General features: G+C 37.8%; 1 protein-coding gene across 4 annotated transcripts in view; it reads right to left on the bottom strand.

The window, feature by feature from the left end:
* ST8SIA4 (ST8 alpha-N-acetyl-neuraminide alpha-2,8-sialyltransferase 4) overlaps positions 1–24,121 on the bottom strand; it is a 45,872-nt gene that overhangs the window by 15,561 nt on the left and 6,190 nt on the right. For 2 of the 4 annotated variants that reach the window (XM_069880144.1, XM_069880145.1), the window contains 2 exons: positions 16,505–16,762; positions 11,854–12,147 (listed from right to left, as the gene is read on the bottom strand). In XM_069880144.1, coding sequence (XP_069736245.1) covers positions 11,854–12,147; positions 16,505–16,762 — 552 coding nt within the window. Of the gene's footprint in view, positions 1–11,853; positions 12,148–16,500; positions 16,763–24,121 lie in introns of those variants that run through there. The other 2 variants (XM_069880146.1, XM_069880147.1) reach the window with 2 other exon arrangements.

Raw genomic sequence — 24,121 nt, 5'->3', positions numbered from 1 at the left:
ATTAATTTAGCTAGATTTTTCTTTCTTCTCCTCAACTTTTGTTCTGTTCCGAAAACTAATATTATAAAAGCCAAGTTAGATCAAAAGGCGTAATCTCAGCTATATGGAAGTTCAAAAGTGTATTCTGAGATGTTTTGCTAGGGCTTGGGTTTTATGTGAATAACCGAACAGCAATCTTTCCTCATGACACCTTTTCATTAATGCAATACCTCCTGTTCTACAAGTACCTCCCAGATCTCTACAACACAATTGGAAAGAAATACGTGGTTAGAACCTAAGAAATAATTAGTCTGTGTATAATCTAGAAGACAGTTGAGCTCCATCTTTTCTATGCATTGCAGGTTTGTGTGGAAGTCCAGGCTTTCACTACCTGTCTGCCTTTTATGACCAAGGGGGAAGGTGCAAAAGCTTTCATGAGTGAGAGTTTGTTGACTGTATGATAGAAGCTTCCTTTCAATCTTGTAGTCCCACATAATAGCTAGTCATAACAGCAACAGTCTTCTGTCAGCTATGACTGAAGAAAGCAATAGATTTAGACAGTTTGAGTCAATGCTAATGCTCACGACCAATGGATACGCTAATCATAAAGCGAGACAGGCTCTGTGTTGCTTTATCTACAGTTCGAAGTATACATCTTCAGGCCAGTGACTAAGTAGTGCTGAGTTGCGTAGTTTTCCTTTGTGTTAAGACTGCATTAGGGAATATATAAACACCTTAAACTCATTGTAAGTGGTTAACCAAATCAGAATACTATACACATTTTCAGAGATTCAACATTGGAGCATCACTACATCTCCATTCCCCAACTAACTGTTTAATACCAGCAAATAATGCTTACAGAAGTTAAGCATACTGACAGTTCAAATGAGAACCTTTAGCAGGAAGTGTACTGCTGTATTTCCACTCTGGAAAGCACATGGGGCCAAACTTAACGTAAGTTATGGAAGTATAGAAATAAAGCAATTTCAAGTAAATGGGGGTAGAAATGTAAGTATGGTTTAGAAGGAGTCCACTTATTTATTCCTTTCATAGATACTGTTAAGTACTACTTATTTCCTTCTCTTCAAGTACTGGCATTAGTTTGGATTAACTAGAAGTGATGAAGCAAAGGGATGAACGGGAAGAAGAGAAAAATCATCAGGTTGAAGATGGCACAAGAATATTTTACTGGTTTTAAAGAAGGAACTTCTGTTGCCTCCCTTTGCCTAATTTTCTGTCCAATACAATAAAACCACCTACCAAGTTCATTCTCCACAGGAACATACACAGAGGTGAAGATACCAGGCAAAACACAGAACAAAAATATAGAAAAGTGACAGACCAAAAAAAAAAAAGTGCAATGTACAGAAAATATAGCATTTCCTATCAGGTAAATGAGAATGTAGTCAATGAAGACAGGAATTTTACTTCACTGAGATTTTCAAGTTTTTAAGGCAACTAGAGCCTAAGCTTATATTTTGACTCACAGCCATGCTGTGTCTCTGAAGCAGAACTCGCCCCTTCATGGAAGGAAAAATTCTGCTCTGAGCAGTATCCACTGCTGGAAAACCTTCCTCTCCTCCCTACTCATCTTTTGGGGCTCTCTTCCCATTCAGGTGGGCACAAGAGGCAGCACTGCTGCTTCCTGCTGCTGGCATGCTTATTAGACCTAGGGGCTGATCCAGACCAATTGTGATGGTGAACTAGCTTCCTAGGCAGAATTTTGGTCTGTGGCATCAGCAGGGTTGATACCAGAGGTCAGCTTCCAGCTGAAGGGCAAAGGCATCCAAGTTCACCTGGCCTACAGGGGCCATTCTAACAGGCAGAGAGTTCAACCAGCCATATTCCTTGCCTGAAACAGCCTTTATTTATATGTCTCAGAATAGCTATTCAAGACTCAAAAAGGCTGCTGAAGCAATTCCTTGGCAGAAGGATACCACAGCCAAGAAATTAATTTGACCCACGTTCTACACAATAATGATGAACCCTTTAATAAATGTGAGATACTTTTTATATTGCATGACTGTTAAATACCTATTAGACAATGGCAATTATATGATAATATTATGAAAGAAGTTAAGTAATTTTGTATTTAGTTACAATTTAAATAATACATACCCATGTCATTGAAATAATATAAATATATAACCTGACATAACGACATGTTCATGTTAATCGAACTTACATGCTTTCTCAGACTGTGCCCTGGAGGCCTGACTTGTTCTGGGGATTGGTGAGGTTATGACAAAATGTTGATTAAAAATTATCACACGCAAAGCTATCTGCAATGTCAGTCATGGGCAAATAGAGTATGGTATATAACAATAGAGGCATGTGACTGATTGACTAAGACTTTTCAACCCCACAGCCAATGCTTCTATGGGAAAGCTGTGTCAAATTAAAAATGGGAAAATCATTTTTTTGAACAAAGATGACACTTTCAGCTAAAGAGAAAAAGAATGATGTACTCTTAATCCAAAGTTATAATAATAGTAACATGCAGCAGACTGACTGGTGGATATTGATAAATGCTTTGAAACACACAGGTAATTTAAATTTATAAAATAAGACATTTCAAAGCCCTATGAAATTCTTACTATTTTATGAAAGCTTTACTAAAATTTACAATTGATAAGCATTTTTCCTATGAAAACTGCCACAGAATGTTACAAGGGAGGGGAGGGGAGGGAAAGGAAGGGAAAAGGGGAAGGGAGGAAAGGGGGAAAGCTAAGTAAATGCATTTAAAAAAATCTTTTAAAAGGAAAGGAAACATTTGTCATTTTCTTGTTAAAGCCTTTAAGCAAAAACTGAACTGTCTTACTGTTGCTTACAATTATGCTAAAAGTCATGGTACATTGTCAGTGGCTTTACTAAGTTACCATAAGCCATGTAATTAACAGTAATTAGAAGTTGTTTTACACATTGGCACATTTCTCAGATATTTTGTGTCCTGAGCTTGTTTTGTATGTTACAAAGAAGCTTATAGAAATTGTAAGCAAAAAGACAGATTTTGTCTTCCTGTAATGCTTGTTTCAGACGATGATCGTTATACCAATATAGCAACCTAGCAATATAGCTTAGCAACCTCATCAGTTAAAACCAAGGGATCTCAGGCAAATTTTGCACTCTATAACAGCCTTCCTGCATTGCCCTTGTCAATAAGGAGCCTGGTGCTCTCTAAATGGATTCAGTAGGAAAAGGACAGATGTTCACTACTTACAACATTAAAAACCTGAGATTTGTAAACCCACCAGCCAAATCTTCCTCTGTCCATATCCTCTCAAATTTGTCATCCCTCCCTAGAATTCATTCAGTTCATCTTCTATTTGACTCCACAGCCAACCTGTGCTGTCTCTATGGATATGCTCGTACTGAAACATCCCTGGGAACTGTGAGAAAACCACAAACTACAGTGAATCAATTCCTTCAGGAAAACCCACAACAAAAGTCCTGCAGGCTGCAGAAATCCCAATTGCCTTCAGTGGTCTGTAGGTCAAGCCCTGTGTTTTATTTCCAGTGCCAGCTTACAGCAATCTCCTATAGCTACACTGCACCATCTTCTTGGCACACAGTCTCCACAGCACTGCTCACAGCTGTGCTTGTGAGGTTTCGTGCAATCACGCAGCTTCCCACTTGGTGCAGGCATGTGTACTTAGCACTGTTTAGAGAGGAAAACACAGCAGCAGAGAGGGAGGAGTTTCCTCCTCGATCTTGTCTTTTATCAACCCACAGGGTTTTTCTTTAGTGATATTTAAATGACTGCTAGCTCTGCAAAGGAAGGTAAAAAGAAACACCGAGATCATTTTCTGAAAACTTCTTGCTGTTAAGAGCTATGTTCTGCAGTCTACCCTCTCTCTCTTCTGCATCACCTTAAATAATCTGGCCCTTACGGACTAAAGGTCAGAAAGGCCTCATCTAGAAAGTTCATGACAAATGATAACATTTGAAAAAGTCTCCAAAGCTTTTACATTGTAGAAGCAGCCTGGAACAAATATAAGGATCCTGCCCTCTTCGCCCTTCCATATGTTATATTTCATCAAGCAAAAGATTTTGATATAAGTGTAAGCTGTGCCATCTGTGGGTTTCATTATGACTCTGATCACCCACTACTTCCTCTTTGCCATCAGTGCTGATGAGTGTGCCCCATACTGAAATGGAAAAAAAAACCCAAAACCCCAAAACCTCATGAGCTTCTGAAACATTCTGAAATCAACAGCTGCACTTGTTCTTGGTAGGGTCTTAATGCAGATCCTTTTAGAGGTTGTCTTTGTAAGTTTTAAGAGAAAATGATTACTCACTCCACTTGAAAATTCCCTTTTATCCCACTGCTAGCAAATACAATATATTAATTTAAAATGAAAGTTTTAGCAGTAACTGCCTCTAAGTTGATTTTCTTTGACTATATCACTAAATGTACGCTTCAGAAAATGCAAACGATGACTCTTGTTTCTACTAAGCACAGAATGGAAAATATAAATACGCTGTCTCCATAGTGCTCATGAAGCTTATCAACTGTTATTTTAACCCAGAAATACTGTTAAGAAACAATGTAGGAAAAAAAACAATGATTTTTTTACATTTCTAAAGTTGTGGCTATTTTTTAAATTTTTATTGTGACCTGGTAATTTACACATTGAAAACCAAAGGACACATCTCAAAAAAGGATCTCAATACAGCAAGCTTATCATATTAAACTCATAATGTGAATCCACACAAGACATTTATCTTCTGTACATGCACAGACATGACCAGGACACATGAGAACAGGATTCACAGAACCAATCTCTGCTGAAAGATATACATCTTATGCACAGAGATGTGCAGGATGCACAGAGAGGCAGAGACTTAAGTCTAGCCTGGGAGAGAAATGAACACTGATGAGAGATTTAAATCTCATTCCATCTACAGCACAGGCACTAAGCACCTAGCACTAACTCAACTATAGTGCACCAGCACCAAAGAAGCAGAAACCAGACCTGCTGCCTAACCAATCAGTTATTTTATTTCAGGACATGCTCATATATCACCTGCATCGGAACACTGACCTAAACAACTTGCCTCTTTATCTCCCAGGTAAACAAAACATAACAATGTTCACTCTTTTTCTCACTTTCTAACTGAGTCTCTTAATTCTTGATGCAAATGAACAGGCTTGTCTTAGACTCCAGAACGCCCATAATTTGCTGGTGTAGCAAATACACGAATTCCTTGGCAGGTTGACACTGACCAGCAGCCAAGCACCTACACAGATACTCTCTCTCTCCCTGGTCCCTCCTTGGTGGGATGGGGGAGAGAATAGGAAGAGCAAAAGGAAGACAATCACAGACAGACATTTTACTAGGTGAATGAAAGACAGAGGGGAAGAAAAGCAATTGCTCACTACCATCCACAAGCAGACTGAGGCCCAGCTCATTTCTGAGCAATGGCCACCTTAGAAGACAACCTCCCCCTTCTTCTGCTACACCAATCTCATTGCTTGCTGAGAATGATGCCATACGGCACAGCACTTCCCTTTGGTCAGTTCAGGTCTGCTGTTCTGTCCATGTCCCTTCCCAGGTTTTTGCCTACCACAAGCTTACTCACAGGTGAGGTAACAGCAAGAAACAGAGGCAGCTTTGAAACTGAGCAAGCGTTCTTCAGTGTCAGCCAAAACAGTGCTGTACTACCAACACCATTTTGCCCACAAATTCAAAACATAGCACCAGAACTACCATGAAGAAAGTTAATTCCATCCCACGACACGCAGTACACCTCAGCAAGAGGAATGAATAGGAGGTTTTCTCCTTCAAAAGGCATAAGTATTCTACACTCTGGACTGCTTGTGTAAAAGCACGAGTTCTTCACAAGTTGTGTTCCGGAGGGAGGTAGCTATTAGCCCTGGCATTTAGTTAACTTCAGATATACAATGCCTAAATGCTACTCAGTGGTTCTGTGTGGAAGAACCTGTCTTTCTCCATATATGAACAAGAACCCAGGGACTTCAAACAAACTCATTAACACACTGTTGAAGGAATTTGTGCACTAAAAAGGGAGGCTACAGAAGATACTATGACAAACCACTCCTTCCTATACTCAGATCACTGAAGATGGATTGCTCCAGTGTATTATTTCACTGAAGGACTGGACTCTTCACTCAGTATTTCAAACAACCTATTGACTTGGGAGTAAAAAGTGACAGCACCTGGCAGCATCATCTTTCACCTACTATGGTTAGTCCATGACGAAAGAAAATGAAAGAAATTATATTTTGTAGTTCATCTAGCTCAGCCAACGCTAATGTGTCAGCAGGAAACACAATACAGAAAAATTACAAAAGGAACAACTGAAAGCATGTGTATCCATTCCTATTTTCTCTCTTCCTTTTTGAGCTTTTTGTTTTGTCCCCCTAAATCCCAACCCTCCTCCAAAACACATAACAAAGATCAAAAGTGAGAAAAAAGCTTAATCGTTTACATTTTCTTTTTCTACCTGTTCTTATTATTTTTTTCCAGGTGAAAGGATTGAAAAAACACTAATAAATATATTTAGAACAAGCAGAATTTGTCATATGATAATATGTTATTGTAACAACTCTCCTCTTTTACTGAAAGGTTCAGGTGCAAAGGCATTTTTAGCCAGATGGTAGCAGGCAAAAGCTGGAAAGGGGCACAGCCAGGACAGCTGACCTGAACTGACCAGAAGAAAATGCCATACTATATAGCATACAAAGCTATAGCTTTGTATAGATTGCTTTTGAAGCAATCTGTTACTGGAAACATGAAATTCAACCTTAGAAAAACAAGTTTTACAAGTCTTAAGCTTATATATTACTAATAAACAGGAACAAAGCAGTTGCCACACCAAAAGGGACAAAAAAAACCCCAACCAAAACCTCAAAATCTCACAGAACTTTATTACCAAATTAAAAAGAAAAAGGATTGTTGTCTCCCTACAGTTATGATCACACTTTTCATGGCCTACTTTGCAGAATAGATGAAGCAATGAAAAAGATAAAAAGCAGACAGTTCAGCGCACATTCAATTTCTCCCTTCTGATCTCTTCTACTTTAACTGTATTTGCTCTCGTTGAAAAAGCTCTCCTTTCTCTCAGAAAGTGACATAACCCTTGACACGTCTTGCCAAATCTTCCTGAAACAGAGTAAAATAGGAGACCTTGTGCAAAGGAAGTAAAGGCGTATCCTGAGAAGCTTCAAACCAGATGTGGAGGCATCCTCCTGGGGTGCACAGGCCCTGGTAATTAGCTGGTGGGATGAAAGATCAGCCCCAGAGCATTTCTATTTCAGGAACAGAAACGTCACTTCCTGTTCTACAAAGACAGGCTCCTGGGATCTGAAGAATAACTTTACACAACAGATTAAGTCCTGAAAATCCAAACTCAGTTGCATTCCATTTGTTCATGTAACTTATCAAACAAAGCCAGCTCTGCTGATGCATTAAGCAAGGGCAGGAGGATAATGTAATACAGAACTCCTGTTTCAACATCCATATAAGAACAGAATTGTACTCCACTGACGAGTAGGGGAATGTGTGAATTTTTTCCTAATACTTTGAATATTTGTATGACATGAGGCAAAAGACATGGTAATTTTTTATTTAGGTATAGTATTGTCTTTTTAGCTTAGTGGCCATTTTTTAATATTTTGATTTCTACAGTGATTATTTTCTTATCCATGTCCTCCAAAGTATCTTCAGAAATACATTTCAGCGAAAAAAAAGAAAAAAAAAAGTCTCTTAGCAGTAGGGAAAGAAACAGAAATGTTTACAATATTGATTGCCCCCTACAATGGTTTCTTTATTAGCATAGAGCTGCTGGGGAACTACTTGATTTCTGCATGTTTGAGTTTCTCAAAGTATTTTTTCTGTAATGCCCAGAGCAAAGGATGCTGGAGCCATGATGAAGTTGTATAGAAGGTCACTATATTCAAACAGCAACTGCTTTCTTTTACTAATAAAAGGGAAAAAGAAGACTGCACTGAATGTGACCATAAAAAGGCACATCATACTCTCTACACAGGCAAAACAGAGACTTCAGTGGAAAATCTACCATGTTTAATGCAGGATCAACTTTAGTACACACAGGCAATAGGAAGAAGGAAATAACTCAAGCACAGGCAAATCCCACAGGATGACCACACAATTGTTCCATACCCAAAAGATGGGAAGGAAACTTACATAAAGCAATTTCAGCAATGTTGCTGCTGAGTGACTAATATTTCATCAGCTGGTTCCAACAGGGCAAAAAGGCAAGATAACATTCTGAAGTTATGAAGATGAGTGTGAGAACTCTATATTGCAGAGCTGGGAGAGGAAACACAAGAAAAAGCTTCTCGGAAAACTACTGCATTCTAAGACCGCACTGCTTGTTGGACAGTGGTGGTGGGTGGTGCTGTGTCACTTCAGCAGATGTCTTCAGCTATTCACTAGTTGGAGAAGAATAGCCGTGCCGTTTGGGTCAGAAGGAACCTTAAAGATCATCTAGTTTCAACACCTCTCCCATGGGAATGGACACCTGCTACTAGATCAAGTTGCTCAAAGCTCCATCCAACCTGGTCTTGAACACTTCAAGGGATAGGGCATCCATTAATTTTCTGGGCAACCTATTCAAATGCCTCACCATTCTCACAATAAAAAATTTCTTCCTAACTTCTAACCTGAATCTACCCTCTTTCAGCTTAAAACCACCGCCCCTTTTCCTGTCACCGCACTCCCTGATAAAAAGCCCCTTCCCAGCTTCCCAGTAGGCCCTCTTAAAGTACTGGGAGGCTGTTATAAGGTTTCTCTGGAGCCTTCTCTTCTCTAGGCTAAACAAGCTCAACTCTCTCAATGTGCCCTTGAATGAGAGGTAGTCCAGCTCTCTGACTCCATTTGTGGTCCTCCTCTGGATTCAACTCTAACAGACCCATGCTCTTGCTGTGCTGAGGACTCCAGAACTGAATGCAGTTCTCAGGTGAAGTCTCACAAGAATGGAGGAGAGCAGGGGAATCACCTCTCTTTATATAGGACAGTGACTGCAAACGCTACATTCCTGTACATCTGCTCTACACTTTAGCAGCCTCTAATCAAAGTTACTTAGATACATTTGAGCACAAAGATGTAACTATTTGAGAATGCTCACAGCCAACAAAGGCTATAAATGCAAATCATTTCCTTCTCTAAAGTAAGACAGTCTACAAAAAACTATTTCTTGCAGTTCAGCTTTCCTCATCATGCTTTCATCAACAAATCAAACTGTATCTCCCTCTTACAGCTTAAGAGGCCAAATGATGTCACATAAACCCTTCATTCTCACAGTCTTTCACATATGCTCAGGGACCTCATAAACATTAGACGCTCTGCACAGGTTTTGCTGTGTTTTTCAGCATGCATGTCTTGTGGGTAGATTTCCTGTTTTCGCTTCTCATCTGACTAACAAGAACAGATATATTATGTTTATTTTACCCTTTCTGTTTTGCAGCACCAGAGGTGTCCACTAGGTAACCACTGGTCACCACATGGTCACAACGACAGACCTGAAAGCAGAGAGCTTGCAAAAGAATCAAATACAGAAACACACATCACACATATCAAAACAAATACACAACAACTGATCAGATTAAAAAACCTGAGTGTATCACAGGAGTTCCTTTTAGCTAGCATGTCTTCAGAGGCTCATAAATCATCAGTTTTCATTGAATTTGAAATGAACATGAGCACATTAGATGGAGATTAGATCTCCAACATTATGGAGATTTTCCTTAAAACTAAGTCTAGAAGTTACATACACCATTTTAAACGACAGAAAACTTATCCGTTCATTAGTTTCAAGCTGAATTTAGCAATTGTAACGTGCTTAAACTTTCCTAGGTCTTACTGATTTGATAATCAGTTTATGCAGCTTTAAATTTCACTTCATTTTTCAAGTTAGTTTACTTAATTTTAGAAAATAATATTTTACAGCTCAGGTGCATTTTAATTAAGAAAATTTTTTGCTTAGTCTCATACTACCACGGTATTTCATTTGACATATAAACCTAACAGATCTTAAGGAAAAATAATTCAACCTGTGAAGAGATAATACTCCTCCCTAGATCGAATTTTGCTGTAATACAAACTGCATCATTATAGACTGATGTTTTAACACTGCCTTCTACGAAATCTAAAGAATACCTTTTCCAAATGTATTACTAACTGCAACATTTCCAATATGGAATCACAACAACATAGCTGCATCATGCACCTCACTTTGTAAAGAGTTAGATCAAAGCAAAAATTGACTTCTTGTATTGTTCTTCCTCAGATTATAAAAAAGAACAGTAAAGAATACATCATGATATTCGGTTACTTCCCACAAGAACAGAAATGGGAAAGTGAGATTATTAAGCAATAAGGTTTGAAGTGGAGTACCTAAGATTTGAAGCCCAGATTCAACAACCTGACAAATTTGTGCAGTCATATCAGATTACACTTTAAGATATAATATGATACACCATGTAGTCTAAATTTTCAACACATTACTGTTTTGGCAGAGCTTTTGTTTCCCTTCCTTCAGAGACATAGTGTAAGTGCTAATTCTTTTAAGACAAAGCATGCAAGAGATCTTCAAGCTGGCAACTGCACATCCTGAATTACCCTTCACATTTGATAACTTTAGATTTTGCAGAGGGAAATGAGAACAACTGTATGTAAACTGGAAGTCAGTTATTTACACACACACACCCCCCACTACACCTATTCATGTGTTACAGGCATTCTAATTACTTAAAAATTCAACACAATCAAGGCCCATAAATAGCTGAAGAGTAACTGTATAATACAAGAAGCATTCAGACAGCTATGGAAACTAAGCAATTTGATAAAAAAATTAAAGGATTTCCAAAGGATTTCCAAATTCCAAAGGGAACAGATTATTCTTTTTCCAGTGCCAGAAGTGTATTATGTGAAGAACACAGCAGTTAATTTATTTGAGACACGTCAGAAGGAGAGGAGAATATTCGAAAGTCCTAATATACTTAAGAATAACATATTTATAAGCTTTATTCTCATACACTCATAGTAGATTGGGGAAACAGTTCAAGCATCCCTTCTGATATTATCTCTGCTGCTGCAATAGAAACAACTTTTTAGGCAGATACTTATTAACTGGTGTAAAAGCCAATGCTAATACTCTAAGGGATCTCCTAGAACTCCACAGACAGTACAATTCATGGAACTCAAGATTAATACAATCATGCTGTCATAACTCACTGTACAAACAGACAATGCCGTCACCTTTTAATGTTCATCATGCCCTACAAACTTTTGACTTGTAGTGACATAGAAACTGAAGTCTCTGTACAAAGCATGGACCAAGGTTTTTAAACAACTGTTTACGTTAATGGTTTCAGTGATTCTGAATAATGTTTTTGAATTGCCCAAGCACCTAGATAGATTCAAACTGAGAAAAATTGCTACAAATCCAAGATATTTTAGGAAGGAGGACATTATTTTCAGATCTCCTAGACTTCATTATTTGCAAGGTTGTTATACTACCCCCTATGCTATTTAAATCGATTTTTTTATCTCCATAGTCTTACCCAAAATAAGGTATTTGATTGTCCTCTGATTTGATGACTCGCAGATATCTTTTGAATTCAGATTATTTTTTAAATTTATCACTATAATGATCATTAAATTTTTTTGTACATAAAAGTGAAAGTGAAAAAGCTACTGTGCTCACGCACAGTTGTTTGCAGGCAAAATGAGTGGATCACATTTATAACCAAACTGATTTTATCAAAAACATGCTCTATTACAACATAATGGATCATGCTCCTTTAACATTTTACTTGAACTTCTGCCTGCTAGAAATTCTAGCTTCACTGCGCTAAGGACAGAACAGCCTCTTCCAGACACTTACCCTCTGACAGCATGGATAAGTCTCAGTGATGGATAGGCGGTTCGCACTTTCAATTTATTCTTAAGGATTAATGCATTAACCCACTCCACATGCTTCTCTCCGCCTTTGACCATGAAAGCAGGGATCCAAAGGACACTGTCATTCAGCATGGATAGTCTACGCACAAATTTTTCTCTGTCACTCTCATTCCGAAAGCCTCCAAATGCTCTTTGTACAACTGATGGGTTCATGGTAATAAAATCAGATTTAGTTCCCACATCTGCAGCAAATTCCACCACAGGAGCTAGATTGCACCTGAACAGGAAGAAATTAATGGAAAAATAAAAATAAACATGAAACATTAACTCAGGAAAAAAGTGTGCATGAAAGGAAACCTGGAAATGAACATGCAAGCCGATTTCAATTTCATGTGAGACAAAAAGTACCAGTGATAACACATAGCGTTTTACCCAACGTGGATACTCATTAGACAATGATCTTAGCAACATTAAATGTGCATAGTGTTGCAGGAAAAGAAGAAGTTCTTTATACATTTGAAAACCATGGCACCATACTTTAACATGCATCCACAACTACAGTAGTACTTATGAATAAAAGTATGCTTTTCTAACATCTACAACCTTTCATTAAGTGTTCATTTGTCATCAGGTTACCAGCAGCTCACGCTCTTAAAGGAAGCCAGAATAACTTATACAGGTTAGTCATTGCAATTTTTTTATAATACAGTATTTAAATGTGATTTACAAATCCACTTTACTTTATGTTAAATGAGTTTTTGGTATTTTGCTTTTTGGTATTATCACTGCAGATGATCAGATATTTTGAGATTTAGTATTTCCACTTCATTCAGAAATGGAATTTAGGGGAAAAAAGTATTAAGCTTTCTAGTTTATGCCTCATTTCAAACCTTGTTTAATTTTGCAGCAGTTTTGTGCTTTTTTCTAGTCTTGGAAAAAAGTTCTTATCAGACCTTTGTGCAGTGGAGGTTTTTTTATTTCAGTTATATAGATACACATACATGTAACCACACTGAGGCAGCATTCTCCATGGGCAGCACCCCTCACTGGATGTGAGGGTGATCTGGCTGTGACATCCATCAGGTGACAAGATGCAATTCAGAAATTAATTGTGATTTCAGTGATCGGTATGATCCAACTGAAACAAATCACCTCCACAACAATGAATTAGCCTATAGCTGGTATGTCCCAAATAAGTATCTTGACAAGACACAATAAAATTAAAATTACTGCAAATTAACTATAGTGATCTGAATTAGCAGGCAATTTCCTAATGTATTCCACTTTGCTCTCATCCTTATCTTCTGCATGGCACAATACAGAACATCTCTTGAGAGCTGCAAGCTGTGTAGAAGCTCAGGTACAGCAGAATTGTGAATTCTATTCACGCACAGGAATCACAGCTGCCTTTTAAGATGAGCCATGTTAAAATATACCATTTTTGACCTAACACTCATTTTATAACACAAGTCCACAAGAATCCTGAATTTATGACTGATTTCACTTTAGTTAGAAGATCCTTTTTTTTGTAACATCACCTGCTATTGAAATTCATTACTTCTTGTTGCCCAAACTAGAACCTATACTGATAATCATTAAATTCTTTCTTTCTAGCATCTTCATTAACACCAGTAACTGAAATGCAAGTTATCATCAATTGACACAGCACAGTGAAGTGACAGAAAAAGTCTATGTGGTATTTTAGAAACAGTGGCAAGACACATCATTTACTTCTTTATTTTGAGTCCTTGCTGCAACATTACCCAAAAATTAGTCTTACTGTCCTTTGCAATACCATTCCTTTGACAACAAAATAATAAAAAAAAAGAATTTCTATCACTGGAAGTTTGTTACACACAGGAAAAAAAGCCCAAACCTACTACAACAGTGAAATATTGAGAATGTTATTTTAATCTAAGAAAACCAGAGAAAAAGAACTTCATAGTTTCCTGAATACCTTTATCTTTGCCTTTTTATGTGAAAATATCTTTACACATTACTGTCTATAAGGGACATATTCTATAGAGAAATGATCAAAATGCCACAAAAGAGTTACTATTCGGATACAGGAAACTCAGAATAGTTCTGCAACATTAGACAGAAGTGCTGAAAAAAATTTATTATCCTTGCAATAAATTTACGCAAAATTATAGTTTCAATTGTTTTGGAGAAGCACTTCCAGGTTATGAGTTTGGAATGCAGAAAAAAGCAGTCGTCTGGACATTCAAAAATTGCGAATAGCAAAAAAGGCAATGTTTAGACTAAGATTATTCTGAACAAAACTCTTAGTCTATGAACAAGTGGATTAGTGAAGGTTTCTGCATCTGAAACTGTTCAGAAAACTATTAAATTAAAAACTCTGTATTATCAACAATGGCAGTAGGCAACTTTAATTATCCTGAGATAAAAGGATAAAATTTTTCTACAGGAAGAGTCAGGCTAACCCTATTTGATCTATGTTTGGAGTATCATAGGACACGTTTTTACTTAAGAAACCACTTTGGAATCTTTAATCATTTATACATGGGTTTATAGAAGTCACTTCTATTCCCTTATTTGTCTAAACTTATGCCCTTAAGTCTTCTCCTATATCACATACCGAAGAATTAACTTCCTTTTTAAAAAAAAACAACCCAAAGTTGCAATTATAAATGCTTAGGGAGCATACACAGTACTATAGCCCACCAGTACAGGTAGCACTGTGTGCTTATGTACTGACTGAACAAAAGACTCAGCTTCATAAGAAGACATGTCTATATGAGCTCTTGCACCACAACGGGCTGCTGAGAGCAAAGGTCATGCAAGGACTTTTCCAACATACAAAGAAGTTCTGAGATGAAGCCAAAAACGGAAAATGTGGCCACAAGAAGTCAAGTCTTCTCCAAGGTTCTCCTGATGCTGAGGCCACTCAAGTCTAACTTGACTGGAAACGCAGAATGGCTACCCTGGAACTCCCCCTTTCTCAGACATACAAAGACCACCTGAAGACCATAGCTTTTTGCCTTTTTTCTATTTTCATTTAACATTTCAGTGCAGTATAACAATTTGTAGAAAAAGACAGAAGGCAAAAAGAGAACCACCACATTTGAAAGCTGAAAAAGGCCTGATGAGGTAGTCATGATGTATTCAAGTGTTATTTTTTAAGGGAATAATCATGTTTTAAAACAAGTCTGGAAAATCAGCAACTTTGCTGTCTCTGACCATCCAGCTCTACTGGCAAGGTGTATTAAATAAATATTTGGACATAAAAGCAGATAAAGGTTTAAAAAAAATCTCCAGAGTATTAGCACATTAATATCATAAATATTTTTATTCTGACAAATTTATGATTGTTTTTTTTCTATCAGCTGAAGGAACAACACAGAAAGAAGCTACTACCAGTCTCTGCTTATGCATTAAGATTAGCAGAGAAATCTGTATCGTTCTAAAATGTGCAACCACAACCTCCACAGTATGGTTGGAAGGTCTGTCCTTTTCCTGAACAGATATGCTTTCTCCTCCTCATATCACAACTGCTTATCCAAAACCCCAAGGCATCAGGAAGTAAGTCTCCTTTGCATTATTAAAGGGCTACAAGCTTCTTCCTTGTTGACCTCACTACCCACAAGAATTGCCACATTAAAAAAAAAAGTCAAAGGAAACTGGTAAAATAATAGCAACATTTGCCTAGTGAAATTTTATTACCAACGATGACAAAAATATTCACCTTGATATCTAGATGCTTACAGAGTTAATGGGAAGGCTCTCCAATGGGAGAAAGGAAAGCTGTAACATATTAATTAGGCAATTCAATCTGAAGAAGGAAATAATTAATATCCTCTCACAGCTGTACCTTGTCAGAGAAGTACTAAGCCAGACCAACAGCTTCATTTAATATATTTTCCATACTATTTTCCGTATTATTTTGATTTTTTTTGCCATCACTGTTCTTCAAGGTGAGAATAGTTAAAGGAAGTAGCCTGCAATGACAACTATTTTTATATTGTTTTCTGCCTTTTCACCCCTCTCAAACCAGGACAACAGAAACTTCTGCTTTAAAAGCAAAAGGACCTATCACTTGACCAGCCTTCTCTAACTCCATATAATGTCAGACTGTTAAATAAGGCCAGCTATTCCTCTTTATTTCCTATTGATATGTGAAGTCCAAAGGTATTCTACTGTCCATGTTTGAAAAATGAATAAAAAGTGAACTATACTAACATTTTTGCCCGAACTGCATGGATACATTTTTAAAGCAATGTGAAGAGATTTAACTGTGTGACTTCAAGCTAGCTTAATGGCAGACATCTGGCTGACATCAATACATCACATTGAAACTCTATCTCATGTTGCACGTAAGTAATATGTAGTAATTTACAACAGGTCATATTTATTGGCCAAAAGCTAAAAAAATATTTTTGAAATAGAAAAAAAAAATTGCATTTATTCTACCAAGGTCCTTCTTTAATTTTCACTATAAAAATAATTCTCTTGTCAACAATATGGGTATGTATATAAATTTGGGGAATCACACAACGAAGAACACTACTTCAGATTGATTTCACTCAAATCTGTATGTCAGATTAAAACATTTATCCCAGCTTTTGTCCAAGAAACATAGCAGGCTATATCTTTAACAGCAGATAGTAACTCACCTTATTACAAAGTCATGGCTATCAATCTCTTTTCCACATCCACTGTCCAAGAGGATGCCAGAATTCCCAACAACTGCACAGGTTTTAAATCGGCGATTCTTCATTGGGGAAACTTCAGGGAGAAGACTGTGCAAGTCCTGAGAAATGTTTAGAGTGCGACGTCTGTCCAGCACATAGTGGATTACATCTCCTGGCTTGAAGCTGCTTTTGACCACTGAGACATCTCTTTCAGCATCCAAGAACTGAAGTATGTTCTTTCTGGGTTGACAGAAAAATTCAAAGATAAAATCCAGCACTTACTGCTTGCATGGAGTTTACCTAATAGCAATAGAGAACATACAGAGTGTACAACATAAAGCAGAAGGTTGATAGTGTCAGACTGACTAAGGTCATTTCCCATATTAAAAGCAAAGCTGTTAGGACAGAGTTCAAATCTCAGATACAACAATCTTGGTTATAAGATGCAAATACTACAGCAACAAAGCTCTGACTTCCTACAGACAAAGACACTGAAGGCCAAGAGAAGATGACTTAGGAAATACTAAGGTATAATATTGATTTTTGAGTATTTTGCAAAACTTCGGAATAAACACATATTTGAAAAAGAATCAGAGCAGTTTGTTTTCATAGAAACATAGTTAAGTATATAAGCTATTTATGACTTAGGAAATAAATACTTCACTACAATCTCATCCCTCACAAACCAGCTTGGTTCAGGAAAGCTCATGCTTTCTTACAGATTCTTGTTTTGCCATAAGAAAAATACATTCTGTTTAGCATAAAGTTGCTCCTAATTAACCTGCTCCTAATTAGGATAATCAGGGCTATCCTAATTAACTTCACATAAGAATATCCACAGTATTTTGTACCAATTTAAACAGAATCAGCTTAAAAACATACTGCAAATGAAGCTACCACAGCTCAGGGTCTAGTGAAGTCATTAGCTGAAGCTACAGAATACTTTCGAACTCGATAGATCATCACTTTAAATCAGGTTAGTCCAATCCTTTATCTTGCTTCCCTGCAATTAATTGTTTGAACTATTAGCAGGGTTCAAACACACCTGATCAAGATACAAGGGTTTAATAAGGTACCACGGGTCAAATTAACTATGGTAATTAAACAGTTCTACACTCCTAGCCTACAGCAAGTAACAGGTCAAGAACGTCTTAGTCAGCTGAAGAAGTCATGGTAATTACATCTACTTAGAGGTGTGTGGGCAGGGGTCTAAAAACTGACATACTGTCAATACCCAAGATCAAAATTACACTTCTAACGACTGTACCTACGTAATGACAGATACCTGCTCTGGCAGTGTTGAGCAGTTTTCAGTATGTGTTTATCTTTAGTGTAAAACACTAGGAAGGACTCCAGGTAAGAGCTGCAGGAGCCATTGGTAGCTCAGGACTGCAAATGAGCAAAGCCTTACAAGCCTGTGTCCACCCCTGCTCTGCAAAGCATGTACATTTGTGAAGAGGCATAAAGTTAACATCTGAACTTAAGTGCATACTTAAGTACAATACAGTTATGGAAGAGAATGGGAGTGCTGAGCTGGGGCAGTGTTCACTACATGTAAATTTGAATAAAATTTTTCCCTCTACAACTCTAACAAAACAAGTTAAAAAAAAACCCTCTAAGCATTTCACTGCTGTCAGCAGGTAAATTGGAATTTCAAATGAAATAGACATTTTGTTGAATAAGAGAATGCTACTTTTAGGTAATAAATTTTAGAGCAGAACTTCTCTTATAGCTGATCAAACCAGGAAATGATAACTAGACACACCACTTCAGCAGCTGCAGCACCCACCCAGAGACATAAGGTAAATAATCCACCAAAAGGGTAAAGGGCTGAACAATAGGAACATCATGCGCACCAAGGAAGCTCTTGTGTCTACGCCTTAAAAGGAAGAATATGTCTGAAACTTGCACCCAGTGACAAAATAATCACCTTGGAACTGCCTTTAAAAGGCACATAGGAAGTGAAACATGATAAAAATATTTTTTCAAGTGTTTCCTCTGACTGCCTAATTAGGACCAAACAAAGGGAGAAGGGAGGGAAGGAGGGAGAAATGGAGGGAGGGTGGAAAAGAAAGAACACTTTGGTTTGTCTGCTACAGCTGTCATGTATGAATGATGCAGCATCAGAGCAAAACCAGTTTATGCTGAGGCATATGAGGGCTTCAGAATAATGGAGCAGGATAGACAATGTAAAATCCCAAGAGTCTAAAGCTTTTGGTAAGGCCAGACAAAGTATTTCTGTAAAAGAAAGATGAAGACTTGACTTTACTTCAGCCTGTAAACCGAATGGAGTTAAAATCTCCACAAGTTTGACAAACTTCATTTTGTAGGTACCTTACAATAGATATACAAATTGCTACAAAATAAAAAACAGCAAGGAAGAAAAAGCTGCCCAGTCTAGCAGTATTAAAATTGACTATAATTCTTCATTACTTAACAAAAGAGCTACCTGAGCTGTGGCTGTAAAGGACAAGACAAATGCATCAAAAGTTACCACCAGCCACTCTATCCAGAAACTCATTCCATATGAACTCTGACATAAGAAGGGGTGACCACAAAATGCAGAAGAAATTATGTGAAATTTACAGAAACCTAGGGCTATGTCTAAAAATCGTCATATGATGACCGGAAGATTCACCTTAGGAATTTAAAGCACCTATCCCTGATATCTAATATGAATGAGCCTAACACTGTTTCTATTGGCAAAAAAGGACAACATTTGCGTATGAACAGAGCATCTGGATTATCATTCTAAAATATAAGAGGAAGGCAGTGAAATTATGCAGAAAGTGCCAGAAAGATAAAAGTATCTTGGCTCCCACTGTTAATTTGGTTACTTACGGTCAAAGCTTATTTATGTATCTATGCACTTACATATGCTCACAGAAGTCCTCTTCAGGGGTTTAAGGTGGACCTGAATTAGACTCAGATAATCAAGCACTTACTTAAGAGATCTGAAATTTCTAATATATCTAAGGAATTTATTTTTCAACAAAATTTTCAGATGTGCCAAAGTCACTAAATCTTCATATCTTCTCATATATTTAAAAATATTTTATTATCTGAAGTTATCAGTAGGATATTCAATTAAATGCATGCACAGGTATACAGTGCATCTAAGAGTCCTTATCTGACTGTATCCAGATACCTTTTAATACTGAAAGAAATATAATTAAGAACACAGACACACATGCTATTATTTTAAGTTCCTCTGTGTACTGACTAATCTACCATGGGGACAGCAGTACTTCCCATTTTCATGTCAGTGCTAGGAGAAAAAAAAATTACTAAGGGATATGACAAAAACTGAAAGCATGTACATGCGTGCCTCTGTCTGTCTTGATGATGGCTAATAATGAAAACTTATTTAAACCTCTATTCTGTCCCACAAAGAAAACTGGAAATAGCACAATAAAGTTATTGTGATTAAGCTGACATGATGAAATAATTTGAAATAACTGCTAATCCACATCCAGCTGCATATAATATTCAGAAGTAAGCTCAACTAGAAGGAAAAAACAGCATGATTTTTAGTAAACATTGAAGCAAAGGTTCTGACACATGTATAAAGGAACTACTTTATTTAAGGTGGTCTTCCAAGTTTTGTTCTGTATCTGGGGCGTGGATTGAGTCTTTTGCGGGCAGATGAGGCAGACGTGGGATGGATGTTATCTGAATCTAAGCAGCTGTCTGCTACATATTTACATGGCTTTCAGAGACATAGTGTCACAATCTATGGTTGACATAGGGTTTTTCTTTTGATAATCTGAAAATACGTTCAAAATATTTAAATATCTAGTACAACTCCTGGTTATCTGATAAAGTTCAGGCAATAGACAGCACTGTCTCTGAACAGATGATATAAATATGCTTTGCTCTGTGGCAACATGGTGACGTTCTTCAACTTATGTGCATTTTTCTGGTTTTATTTTGTTCTGTAACGTTTGCACTACACAGTTCTTACATAATGGTATAGCCTTCCTCGTCTGTCTCAGAATTGTGTGCATTAGGGGAAGAAAATAAATCACTTAAACATTTGACCAAAATTTTTAGACACTGTCAAGAACACTGAAATATGACCTCTGACACTTTTCCTAGGAAGATCAGTCTTTCTGAGCAAGGAAGTGCCAGAAATCCTCATTGCTGAGGCATCTGCACTTGTCTGGATCCCAGCCATGAGGGGAAGCCCCCATGGTGCATCCTCAGTACCCAAGAAACTGGGCTAGCTCACCAGCAACGACATCACAGCAACTGAGATGGCCTAAGTGACTACCTAGTCTACAGTCTACCCCCACTGAAGATATGTCTTAACCTCCATCAGCCCCAGCCCATATTTAAGACACCCCTAACAACATGCCATGGCTGGGATTTAGCACACTTTAATAAAACGCTGCGTATTACTGAAAGGCCAATGATCCGAATGTTATTTGCTTTGTAGGACCATAAATATTTCAAATATTGTCTTGATCATTTTTTCAGTAACTAAACAGTCTGTTTAAGTGCTGACTTTAGATAGAGTCTTCAAGTCTCAGACTTTTTTAGACTCATCTGGAGCTTCCCCCCCCTTTTTTGGTAAGACAAACAAAACTTATCAAACGGTTTTGATACATAATTAGTAAATGTCTAGTGCCCCTCACCCCCCAAGAGACTCCCACTTCACTGGAGTTACTGCATATTCTCATTAACTTTCTTCTATTTGATTTTGAAAACTCTTTCAGCTTTGGATTTGTTAAAAACAGCCTGACTGCAACTAACCATGGAAAGGTTCTTGCCATTCCGCAGCCCATGGAAGACCACACAAACCTAAGTATTGTATTATAAGGAAGTTTCTGTCTAGCCCTTCTCAGGCTTCTTAGGACAGCCACTCTCCTTTGACCAGAAAGGTCACTTCAGTAGCTGAAGCACATACCTACTGGGCACAAATTTTCAGTAGCCATGTAAAAGGAAAAGGTAGCTTTCAAACAGCGTGACCCAACTACTGCTTACCATATGAAGGCCAGCTATATGTCAGATTTTCATGAATTTAAGCAACTTAATATTCAAAACAAAGGAGTCAAAGGGGTTAATCATCCCAACTGACAATGAACACTGACTTTTCAGTTGAGGCAAAGGTCTAAGGAGGCAAAATCCCTTAAGGTTTATTATGACTAAACCACACTAGAAAGCCCCAGTATGCATGTTTAGAGGCACAAAAGATCTGAAGGAAACAGTGAAATTGGCCCCAAAATGTTGCTCTATAAGCTTCAGAGCAATTGTACTGCACCATTACCAGTTCAGAATTTACTGCTTGTACTTCAGGGACTTATCGTACTTGTTTTATATTAATTTGAAAGATAAAACAACGATAATAATCTGAAACTTTCTAAAGAGGAAGCTGTACTTTTTTTTTTTATGATATTGTTAACATCTTACAAGTTATCACACTTTTCTGACAGGAAATTTCCACTCATCGAGTTCTCTCTTACGTTGCAAAGATATAAATACATCCTCAACATTTTGCCTTCCTGCAACTCAAAACCTTCATCCGTTCCTTCCAAGATAAACACCTACATTTAATCAAAAATAAGTGGCAAAAGAAAGTCACACACTGACATCAGACTGTAGTTCACACAGGTCATAAATGTGCTGGCATCACTTCTCTGGGGAAGGCCTCTGCAGGCAGGTTTGTACAATCTCAGCCACATCTCTCCTTTCTGAAAGTATGGTCTTCAATATAATTCAAGTTTCCTAATTTTCATAACTGGGAAACCCTTGCAGTGCTACAGTGAGTAGAAAGGACTTAAGATGCAAAACTTTGCAAAAGGTAGATTCTCTCTGTTCCTGATATCAGTTAGACAAAAGCGTAGCCAAGCAAGCAATCTTCTTCCCTTAGGCACTGGAATTATCAAACGTTCTTCAAAGAAGTTGTCACCGATTAGAAGGTAATATAAATTAAAAAAAAATCACTCTTCCACTACAGCAATCATGATTGGCAAGGCAGCGATGGTTTCCACTTCCATCACAGAAAGTCTAGCTCTTTCTCCTAATGCCTACTTAACATCTTCAAAGGGCTGCTGCCCTCCCAAAAGAGGTGCTACACTCCCTAGACTACCTCTTTGGGCTGCAAAGTCTCAGAGAGCACCTTGTAACACCAGAAACCCAGTGGAAGCTTTTCACCGTCCAATGAGGTCCACTTATGGACTCCTATCTGAGGCTGGCCATGCCAAGAATTCATAGGATCTTTGAGGCTGATAGACTGATCACTAACCTGAGCAAAAATAATATGATGCCTATAGTCAACAAAGCAAACAGCAAAGCATAATATTCCAGCTGCCAGCCAACAAAGTCCAGACATACTATCAATCACCAGTCCTCACACAAACCCAAATCCACTATCAAATATTTTCTACATGTTACAATTATTAATGTAAGTGTCAAGCTGATATAAGACGCAAAAGTAGCTGCCATTTATAGGTGATTGTAAGTTTTATGAAATGTCTTTATGCTGTACACAACTGGTTTCACAAATTATTTCTCCACTGCTAAGGACTACTAACTTTTTATAGATAATTCAATGGGCACCAGCTCTTCTTTTGTTTCTCTTAGTGTTATTTGGTATGGTCAATCTCACACCACAAGACCACCACTGTTCAGAACAACAGTTGCAATAATAGACTATGAAGCATCCTCATGGCCAACGCAATGCATGAAATGTACTTTGGAGGGCTGAACACTTTAGTTTGGCCATGAGAATACTACAGGAGATTGCTAGACACACTTGAAGTTAGTCCTGATTGGTGTTTAAGCGTAAAAATATTTACAGCTGTGCCAGGGAAGAAAGGTTTATAGCAAACTGCCTGTAAAAAGTGAAAGAAGAAAAATTTTGTACCTGAGTCAAATTATGAAGAATGGCTGAGAGAGCTGGGGTTGTTTAGCCTTGAGAAGAGGAGGCTGAGGGGAGACCTCACTGCTTTCTAACTACCTGAAAGGAGGTTGTAGAGAGGAGGGTGATGGCCACTTCTCCCAAGTGACAGGGGACAGGAAAAGAGGGAATGGCCTCAAGCTCCACCAGGGGAGATTTAGGCTAGACATTAGGAAAAAATTTTTCACAGAAAGGGTCATTGGCCGCTGGAACGGGCTACCCAGGGAGGTGGTTGAGTCACCTTCCCTGGAGGTGTTTAAGGCACGGGTGGACGAGGTGCTAAGGGGCATGGTTTAGTGTTTGATAGGAATGGTTGGACTCGATGATCCGGTGGGTCTCTTCCAACCTGGTTATTCTGTGATTCTATGACCTAAAATCTTTTACTGGTTCAGTGAAAATGCCTGCTCTCTGCTCCAATGTCCATGATGGTAGCTATTTAATTTCAAAATCAGACTAGCAATGTGGACATCTAAAAGAACCTCTGTTTTGTGCTCTCTACTGTACAGAAAATCATTACGCTGATAAATTGGAACCTTTACTGCTTAAACTAGTGAACAAGACACATGTTTATCTTTACTATACTAAAGAGGAAAAAAAAATCCTTCACTGCAGAGCTTTTAAAAACCACCACATAATCACATCATGATTCTTAAAGAGCACGCTCGTAAATTATAAAATCGGACAACATTCCCTTCCTG

Source organism: Phaenicophaeus curvirostris, chromosome Z (genome assembly GCF_032191515.1).
Source record: "Phaenicophaeus curvirostris isolate KB17595 chromosome Z, BPBGC_Pcur_1.0, whole genome shotgun sequence".
NCBI classification, from domain to species: Eukaryota; Metazoa; Chordata; class Aves; order Cuculiformes; family Cuculidae; genus Phaenicophaeus; species Phaenicophaeus curvirostris.
This window is presented reverse-complemented; position numbering and strand designations above follow the sequence as displayed.